This window comes from Vulpes lagopus, chromosome 10 (genome assembly GCF_018345385.1).
Source record: "Vulpes lagopus strain Blue_001 chromosome 10, ASM1834538v1, whole genome shotgun sequence".
Classification (NCBI taxonomy): Eukaryota; Metazoa; Chordata; class Mammalia; order Carnivora; family Canidae; genus Vulpes; species Vulpes lagopus.
The window spans coordinates 108,325,769-108,335,730 of record NC_054833.1 but is presented as its reverse complement, the minus strand read 5'-3'; the positions used below and the strand labels follow the sequence as shown (position 1 = coordinate 108,335,730).

Below are 9,962 nucleotides of genomic sequence, written 5' to 3'. Positions count from 1 at the left end.
ACATTTTTACAACTGAGGACTCAAAAAACTAAGAGGTGAAGGGGGCCTACGTGAGGTTATACAAGTAGTGGAGAGGTGTTCTGCTCAATGGTAGGGCTTCAGGTGGGCTCTGGATTTATACCTGATAGGAATGTGAAGACAAACTCATCCTTTTCAAAGTGACACTGCGAGAGATGTTAAAGGTGCTCCAAGGCCAAATGAGGGTCCTGAATGGCTTTCACCAAGTGGGAATGGTGGGGCCGTTTTAGTATGAAATTTAGTATGAAATTCAAAACAAATTCATGATAAAACAACAACCTAATCATTACATTCATCTCTCCCCTAAAAAGGCAAATTACTGATACAACAATCCTACCACTGTGAAAGGATGAAGTGTGGGCTCAGCAGAAGTGTGGGTGAAAAACATGGTCAAACTGTGAAGAGGCGTTACTAAAAGCTGATTGGGTCCTACTCAGAGGAGGAGGAAATAGCTCTGCCCTGAGCTTGATCAGGCCCACAGGAAGGAACCACATTTGGGGCAGCCCTGGATGCAGTCAGTCAACACTTCCTAGCAATGAGAGATAATCTTCCTTAAAGGGGGCCCCCTGTTGCTGACCTTGAATATGCAGAGATGGGATGCTTGTTTCCTGGGGCAGTTGCAAAAGGCATGTTCCCTGGAGGTACATAATGATGCAGGACTATTTTAGAAGTTGGGCAACAACAACAAAGTGGGGCAACGGTGGTTGAGAACCACATCATCTTTCTATTCCTAAATTGCTTGAATTAGTGTGGTGCATGTTAGGACTCACAAAATCAGGCCTGATTAGAATTGACTGCCCTTGCAGAGTGCTGGGAGGGAAGATGTGAAGGGGAGAGCTCTGGGGGAGGTTCTTTCTGGCCAAGTGGGCCAGTAGAAGACCACTTACATTCTCCAAGGCTCAGGAGGGATTATTTGTCTGGGAACATCACTCTGGCCTCGTAGGGTTACTGATACATTATCAGGACCTGGGTCTTTGGGGAAGGGAGAATAGCATAGACAAATGGTTGTGAGCTCAGAAATATGTAATTTATTTTTTTAAGATTTTATTTTTAAGTAATCTCTACTCCCTTCATGGGCCTTGAACTCAACCTAGAGATCAAGAGTCACATGCTCTACTGACTGAGCCAGCCAGGTGCCTCTGAAATCTGTTTTTTTTTTTTTTTTTTTTTTTAAAGATTTTATTTACTCACGAGAGACAGAGAGAAAGGCAGAGACATAGGCAGAAGGAGAAGCGGGCTCCCTGTGGGGAGCCCGATGTGGGACTTGATCCTAAGACCCTGGGATCACTAGCTGAGCCAAAGGCAGAGGCTCAACCACGGAGTCACTCACGTTGTCCTGAAATCTGTATTTTTAACAAACTTCCTGGGCAGTTTTGCAAGTGATTCACGGGTAGAGTGACCAAATTATTGTCCAAACTGGGTTACTTTTGAGAGTTAAACTGGGCAATATTAAAAGTTGGCAACTAACTCAACCCTTGGTGCACACAGACAAAATTGTCATCATTATGTTATGTGTATGATTTTGAGCAACTTTATCCCTCTGAGCCTCAAGTTTCCTTATATGACCCCTCTCCTTCTACCCCTCTCCTCTGCTCATACTCTCAAATAAAATCTTTAAAAGTTTCCTCATATGAGAGCCATGATTATACATGTAGAGCAATCTTCTGTTCTCTGCAACCTTGTCCTTTGCAGTATGCAAGTATTTTAAGTTTTTTTTATTTTTTAAAAAAATTTATTTATTTATGATAGTTACAGAGAGAGAGAGGCAGAGACACAGGCAGAGGGAGAAGCAGGCTCCATGCACCGGGAGCCCGATGTGGAATTCGATCCCGGGTCTCCAGGATCGCGCCCTGGGCCAAAGGCAGGCGCCAAACTGCTGCGCCACCCAGGGATCCCCCAAGTATTTTTTTTGTATGTGTGTGTGTCCAAGTATTTTTAAGTTGTTTTGTAGAGTGTGACTTTCAACTGCACATTACTTTAGGCTTATATACTACAGAAACTGGAACCTAGGAAACAGTGAGAGGATGCTACATGCTTATTTTGCCAGTTTTGTAAAAAGTTTAATCCTCTCTCTTCCCAGGCCACAAAGAGAAAGAATGCAGAGCTTGGAAATGCACACCAAGCAATACTTCTGTGTCAGTCTGTCTTTTCTATTCTTCTGGCAGTACTTCCTGAAGAGACTTCACCAAGAATGCCCAAGCTTGCCACGAGCACTGTTGGTGAAGAAAATCTCTACTGCTAGTCACGTCCCCTTTCACTTCTCCGAGGGGCTTAAGGGATGTTTTGGGGGCAGGAAATAAAATCTAAGTGTTTATTAATTAAAACGGCAACAGAAAGAGCCTCTGTCCCAGATGTTTGTTTAGAGTGTGAATCTTCTCACAGTCCAATGAATTCCACCCCAGTGGTAAGCGAGACCCATAAAAACATTATTTATTGTTAGAAACTATGACATAATACAAAGCCAAAAATCTACTTTATTTTTCCCGAATCATGTGAAAGACTGCAAAGAACCGTGCTAAGTAGCTCGCTCTCCATTTAGGGCCACATCTATCTTTGGAAACCAGACAGCAGCCCACCAGGCCTTCAGGGAGGTGACTAGGTAGCCCAGTGCATCCGTTTTGGTTTTTTAATTTTATTTATTCATGAGAGACACAGAGAAGCAGAGACACAGGCAGGGGGAGAAGCAAGCTCCACCCAGGGAGCTCGATGTGGGACTCGATCCCAGGACCCCAGGATCATGCCCTGGGCTGAAGGTGGTGCTAAACCTGAGCCACCCGGGCTGCTCAGCCCAGTGCATCCTACTGCCAAGTGCACTCACACACTCAGAACAAAGGGAAAGATCCCTGTTAATGGTATCATGTTTAAGCTGGCTGCCATCAGACTTGCTAGGGGAAAGACTCTCACTGAGGACCTAGTCCTGGAAGACTTCTCCTCCGACGAGCTGCCAGCTCAATCTTCTGAACCAGGCTTACATCCCAGGGATGGGTCACAAAGCTGATGACAGTGCCAGGCACCTCACTCCCTACACGGCCCACCCTACCGGCTCTATGGATGTAGTCTTGCAGGGTGAGGGGGAAATCGTAATTGACAACTAGCTCTACATGGGTGCTGTCTAGGCCCCGAGAGGCTATGTCTGTGCAGAGGAGTATGTCCCGGGAGCCCTTCTGGAAGCACTGGAAGATACCTGCTCTCATTGAGGCTGGCATTTGTCCCTGCAGCCTTAGGTGTTGGATTTTGTGGTCATCCAGAATATATCCCAGCCAGTTCACAGTGCTGGAGCTATTACAGAACACCAGAATAGTTCCCGAGGGGCCAGTCCTATATGCTCTGTCATGCTGCTTGAGGATCTGCACCAATTCAGTCACCTTCTCTGCTCCCTTCAGCCTCATAAATGTCTGTCTAACATGAGGCATGATGCAGTGGAGCTTAGAGCTGGTGACGGTGGTCATAGAGTCTGGGCTGGCAACTTTACTCAGCAGCTGGCTTACACCTTCGGGAAATGTGGCCCCCACCAGCACTAACTGAGCTTTGGGATTGAAGGGGTCTTTTAAGTCATCTGGGTCTTCTGCTATATGGCTCTTCTGCAAGATGTAGTCCACTAGTTCCAAGAAGCTTTCATCCAATAGTGTGTCTGCCTCATCCAACACCAAGAAGGAGAGCTGCTTCAGGCTGACTAGGTGACTTTTCAGGGCCTTCCACAGAGCTCCTGGAGTGGCCACTAGTACGTCTGCTGGAGGTTGTTTGGACAGTTGCACCCGGATCCTATTCATGCCATGGCCTCCCCCTAGCTCTCGCACCTGGAGGCCCAAAGAGATGCCCAAGGGCTGGGCCACTGCCCGCACCTGTTCCGCTAATTCTCGCGAAGGCACAAGGACGAGGCCTCGAGGAGCAGGTGTACTGTGGGGATTCAGACCTGGCCGGCCCAGGAGCCGCTGAAGCAGAGGTAGTAGGTATCCGAGAGTCTTGCCACTGCCCGTTTCCGCGGCGCAAAGGATGTGGCGGCCGCGAAGTAGAGGGGGAATAGTGCTGGACTGCACGGTTGTAGGCCGAAGGACTTCAGGCGCAGCCTCCTTCAGCGCACGAAGCACTGGGGGTTCCAGACCCAGGTCCGCGAAGCTGCCCTCGGATGAGAGGTTCCGCAGCGCTGGTACCTCGTGTTGCGCGCGCTCGATGGAGAAGTGGTCTCTGCGCGAGCGCCGATTCTTCCAACCACGCGAAGCTAGTGGCGCGCGCTCCCAGCGGCCCAGCGTGAGGCGCGCCGGCTGGCTCAGCTCCCGCCGCCGCGCCGAGATGAGCAGCGGGCCAGGCCGCGCCAGCACCAGCCGCGGGGAACTCCGTCGCCCGCTCTGCCGCTGTTGTAGAGCCCGCGGGATGCGAACCACCGGCAGGGGATCCTCAGGACCGCGGCCCGCCAGGTCCCGTCGAGGCGCGCAAAGCCACTGGGCCGCGAGCCGCAGCAGCCGCGGCGGCCGCGCCACAGCCATAGTCCCCTAGGCGTGCAAGAGGCGCACGGCGATGACGTCACGAGCGCGCGAGGCCTCGTGGACGGTGTCCGGCGCGGCTCAGTAAGGCTTGTGGAGTCGGCGAACCCTGAGCAAGGAGGGAGAGTCTGTAAAGTTCAACTGCGGCGAGGTCTGTAGGTCCGAACAGGTGTTGGCGACGTCCAGACCCGGATCGGCCTGGGGGAAAAGGGCGCGATGGAGGCAGGCGCGGGGTCCGGCGACACGCGGCGCTGGGGGCCGGGCCTAATGGACAGGAGGGCGGAGGGCTTCTGGCGATTGGGTGTCGGTCCTGGACATTCTCTTTTGTCGCTCCCACCGCTCCTTTGGTGGCTTGTCTAGTGTTGGTCTCCGGTAAATTCCGAGGGTGCGGTGGTGTTTTCCCAGGTGTGATCCCCGCGCAAGGTCTGGTAATAAATGTTTACTGAGAATCTGAATGTATGGTCAGGCCTGGGGGAGAAGACGAGGGCCAGGTGTCTTAGATCTAGCCCCCCCCTTCCCTTGGCCAAGAACTGAGAGCCCCGAGGGCAAACTGATGGCCCCTCTGTGAAGCGGGAGCTGTGAGATCTTCAGGCTTTATTTCAAGTAGACCTTTCTCTTTGTACTTACCCCCACCTTTCACCTGAGGTTCCCTCTCCATTCTCTTGCCAAGCCTCCCAACTTTTTCATCCTGAACCTACTATTCTTGCAGTATGCTCACCTTCACTGGGTTCCCAGTCAAGATACATAAATTGCTTAAATAGTGGTGAGGAGGGTCCTTGATCACTCAGGTGATCAAATATGTGGCTTGTGTTACATAGCCCTGGCCAGACAGAGTATTTTACTTGCATTCAGTTGTTCAGGTTGCAAAAAAACCCTTATCTGTTTCTGATTGACTTACCTCGCTTAGCATTATACCCTTTGAATCCATTCATGTTGTTGCAAATGGCAAGATTTAATTCTTTTTTTTTTTAAGGTCTTTTATTTACTGATTCATGAGAGACACACAGAGAGAGGCAGAGACACAGGCAGAGGGAGGAGCAGACTCCCGTCAGGGAGCCCCATGTGGGACTCAATCCTGGGACTTCAGGATCATGCCCCGAGCCAAAGGCAGACGCACAACCACTGAGCCACCCAGGCATCCCAAGATTTTTTTATTTATTTACTCATGAGAGGCAGAGACACAGGCAGAGGGAGAAGCAGGCTCCACTCAGTCCGACGTGGGACTCGATCCTGGGACTCCAGGTTCACGCCCTGGGCTGAAGGCAAGCGCTAAACCGCTGAGCTACCCAGGGATCCCCTATCTCACATCTTCTTTATTCATCAATCCAGGGACTCTTGGGTTGCTTCCATAATTTAGCTATTGTAAATAGTGCTGCAATAAACATAGAGGTGCTTTTTTTCCCCCTTCAATTCGTGTTTTTGTATTCTTTGCCTAAATATCCAGTACTAGAATTGCTGGATCATATGGCAGTTTTATTTTTAATTTTTTGAGAAACTTCCATACTGTTTTCCACAGTGACTGCACCAGTTTTAATTTCCACCAACAGTGCAAGAAGTTTCCTTTGTCTCCACATCCTCACCAATGCATGTTGTTTCCAAAGAGATAAATACTTGAAAATTTCAAATGCCATTCTGATACATAAGTAGACTTTCTGGAAAGTTACCCTTCAAACCAGCAGAGGAGAGAGTTTTGAGTAGCGTCAGGTGAACAGAGTCATTGGATAGAGCAAGCAATGGCTCTCAGGTGAGGGTGATTTTTGCCCCCACCCCACCCCGGGATATTTGACAGAATTTGGAGACATTTCTGGTTGTCACATCTGGGGAGGTGCTACTGGCATCTAGTGAGCAGAGGCCAGGGATGTTGCTGAACATTATGCAGTGCACAGGAAAGCCTCCCACAAAAAAAAAGATTATCTGGCCCAACATGTGAATAGTGTGTTGTTGAGAAACCCTGCATAGAGTATGAGGACTGAAGAGAGGCTGAGGTTACATGTGCTTTCACTTCAGGTAGGCATATCTGACAGCCTCTTGCGCCGGCTCTGCCTTATCCCCAGAATTTGTAATGAGGACACTGATGCCATTGCTTGCTACGCCCTTGGGATTAGGAAAGTTGGGGGCCCTTCCTGAAAGTCATAAACACAAGAAATAGTGACTCAAGGAAGTGAAGCTGGAGAAGAGAAGTTTAGAGAGAACAAAACTGTCCTCATGGGTCTGGGGAATGTGCCAAATGGAAAAGAGCTGAGGTGTGCCATGGGGTGTACCATTCCAGAGTGCAGAATTAGGACCCATAGGTAACAGGAAGATTCTGAATTTGATATAAAGAACTGCTGTAACAACTAGAATTGCCCAGGTCTGTCTTGAGGATGCTGAGTTTTTCCATCATTGAAAGTTCATATCCAGGCCGGATGACCGCTGGTTGGCAATATGATTGAAGGGAGTTGATATAAAGGGCACTGCAAGATATTGTGATTCTATACTACTTTTATGATTCTTCTCAAGAAATCAGAGCTCCTTGCTCCTTATCTATGTAGCTTCTTTTTTTTTTTTTAAGATTTTATTTATTTATTCATGAGAATACACAAAGAGGAGAGAGAGAGAGAGGCAGAGACACAGGCAGAGGGAGAAGCAGGCTCCATGCAGGGAGCCCGACGTGGGACTTGATCCAGGGTCTCCAGGATCACACCCTGGGCTGCAGGCAGCACTAAACCGCTGAGCCACGGGGGCTGCCCTATGTAGCTTCTTTGACATCTGACTCAACAGGTCTTATCCATTTACACGTGCCACTGTTTTTTTTCAGATAAAAACAAAGTCTTACTTTGCACCAAGCCAGAGTAGATACACTGAAGGAATTATCAGAAAAGAATAATACATAGGTATGTAGTTGCATTTGGGTTCTACCGAAATATTTGGGGCAGGGAAGCTGGTTACTATATGGCTACTTTCTCACCATGCTCAAGTCCTTACAAGATGATTAACTCAAAATCTCATAAAGATTGGAGTCTGTCTGAGCCAGTCTCTGCCCATGGTCCTTAATTTCTTTTTGTCAGTTGTCAGCTACTGAATAAGTCTCCTCTCTTTTCCTGCTGTTCGCAGGAGACATTGAGTAATCTCTAGTTGTTATTGAGTACATTTTTATATTATAATACTCTAGAAATAAGAACGTTTTACTTATTTGTGAAAAGAATGAGAATAGGGGCCTAACTTGGTAGTATTTTTTTCCCAGGGCTGTTATAGTAACTCACGTTGCCTGGTTACTCCATAAGTTTTAAACAGAATTATTGTCCCTTGGATCTCAGGTGATAATGGTACAGCCATTCATTTATTTATTCGTTCAATAAATATTTCCTGGGCACCATGTATATGCTGGGTACTGTTCAAACAGACAGTGGGCAAAACAGGTAAAATTCCTGCCCTGATGGAGTTTACATTCATTCATTCATTCATTCATTCATTCATTTAAGAGTTTACATTCTGAGTTAATTGACTTGGGGGTAAGGCCTGGACTTTGCTATTTTTTAAAGCCTTTCCAAATGATTCTAATATGCCTCCCCATTTGAGAATCACAGTTATAAACAAAGCACTTAGGAAATTGCAAGGCATTGCAAAAATAAAAAGTAGCTGTTAGTATTCTCTCCCTTTTCCTTTATTTTCCTGCATGCATCAGGACTGTTGTACAAGTGCTGAACATTTTCTTTTCAGCCTGTGTCACTATATGCCTAGATCATTTCATCCTCTTTCTAACCCAACTCCTTACTTCTTTCCTGTCTTTCATTCTCCAGTCCATCATCTGTTTTCTGAATGATCTTACTAAAAAGCACAGCCATGGCCTTGTCACTCCTTGACTCAGAAGCTATTAATGGATGGATGCCTGTGGCCTACAGCTTATCTCCTAATCACTCTGTAGAATCTGCCCCCAACTCCATCTCCTGCTACTTTCTTGAAAATGTATTTTTTAGGGCTCCTGGGTGGCTCAGTGGTTGGGTGTCTGCCTTTGGCTCAGGGCGTGATCCCAGGGTCCTGGGATCGAGTCCTGCATCAGGCTCCACGCAGGGAGTCTGCTTCTCCCTCTAACTATGTCTCTGCCTCTCTGTCTGTATCTCTCATGAATAAATAAATAAAATCTTAAAAAAAAGAAAATGCATTAAAAATATTTTATTTATTTATTTGAAAGAGAGCAAGTGAGAGAGAGAGAGCATGAATAGGGGGAGGGGTAGAAGGAGAGAGAGAGCAGCATACTCCGCATTGAGCTGGGAGCCCAATGCGGGGCTTGATCTGCCCTGGGATCATGACTTGAGCTAAAGGCAGACTCTTAACCGACTAAGCCACCACCTGGATGCCCCTCCTGCTTTCCTACCCGAATCTTATTCATTCTAGTGGTAGCTCTTATGCAAGTTGGGTAAGCAAGGGATTGGAGTAGACATTTGTCTGCTCTGTAATCATACTTGAGGTATGGCAAGGCACTTGAAATGCTCTGTGATAGAGTACACATTTGTCTGTGATAGAGCTCTTCTTTGGCTGAAACATTAACCGTATTGTGGTTCTTGTTGCCATTTGACCTGTTAGCTTCTTTTTTATTTTTAAAATTTTTTAGTTTTTTTTTTTTTTTTTTTAAAGATTTTATTTATTCATGAGAAACACAGAAAGGATTGAGAGAGAGGCAGAGGGAGAAGCAGGCTCCATGCAGGGAGCCCGATGTGGGACTCGGTCCTGGGTCTCCAGGATCACACCCTGGGCTGAAGGTAGCACTAAACTGCTGATCTACCCGGGCCACCCATTTTTTAGGTTTTATTTATTTATTCGTGAGAGCCACAGAGAGGGAGGCAGAGACAGGCAGAAGGAGAAGCAGGCTCCATGCGAGGACCCCGATGTGGGACTCGATCCTGGGACTCTTGAGATCATACCCTGAGCTGAAGACAGACACTCAACCGCTGAGCCACCCAGGCATAGCTTCTTTTCACAACAAACCCTAAACATCTACCTTATGCCAGATGTGTACTTTGTGACAAGGACCTGGTGATGAGCAAGATGTAGTGATTGCCTTTAATTTGTGATGAGGAAGGCAGATTGATAGTTAGTTGCTCTTGTAATTACAAGAGTATATTCCAATGTAGGACAGGAATGAGCTAAGAGGAGCTCCCTTACTCTGTGTTTGGGACATAAGTGTCAGGGAAGGCTTTCTGGAGGAAGTGACATCTGTATGGAGGTTCTGAAAGGCTACTGGAAGTCGGCCAGGTGGAAGAATAGGAATATGGGTTCTAAGCAGGGGCATCTTATTTAGAGACTCCAAATTGAGAGAGAGCAGGTTAGTTTGGGGAGCTAGAAACAGATCAGAGTAGCTGAAACTTAACATGGAGGAGTTAAGAGGGCAGGAGGCAAATGATGAATGGGGGGTGGGGAGCAGGCCTTGTGAAGGAGCTGGGACTTAATTCTAAGAGCAGTAGGGAAGGCTTTGGAGAACGGGAA

At 47.4% G+C, this 9,962-nt stretch overlaps 2 protein-coding genes across 4 annotated transcripts in view; one reads left to right on the top strand and one right to left on the bottom strand.

Moving 5' to 3' along the window:
• Positions 1 to 2,472: 2,472 nt before the first annotated feature.
• Positions 2,473 to 4,545, bottom strand: DDX28 (DEAD-box helicase 28). The gene has a single exon (XM_041771828.1). The coding sequence runs from the start codon at positions 4,500 to 4,502 to the stop codon at positions 2,919 to 2,921; it is 1,584 nt and encodes a 527-aa protein (XP_041627762.1). The 5' UTR covers positions 4,503 to 4,545; the 3' UTR covers positions 2,473 to 2,918.
• Positions 4,546 to 4,567: 22 nt separating this feature from the next.
• Positions 4,568 to 9,962, top strand: part of DUS2 (dihydrouridine synthase 2) — a 53,790-nt gene continuing 48,395 nt past the window's right edge. For 2 of the 3 annotated variants that reach the window (XM_041771832.1, XM_041771829.1), the window contains exons 1-2: positions 4,569 to 4,650; positions 7,297 to 7,372. The gene's annotated coding sequence lies outside the window, so the exon portion shown is untranslated. Of the gene's footprint in view, positions 4,651 to 7,296; positions 7,373 to 9,962 lie in introns of all 3 variants that reach the window. The other variant, XM_041771830.1, reaches the window with a different exon arrangement.

Coding starts and splice junctions, on each gene's coding strand:
- DDX28 (XM_041771828.1), bottom strand. CDS start 4,502: ATGGCTGTGGCGCGGCCGCCGCGGCTGCTGCGGCTCGCGGCCCAGTGG.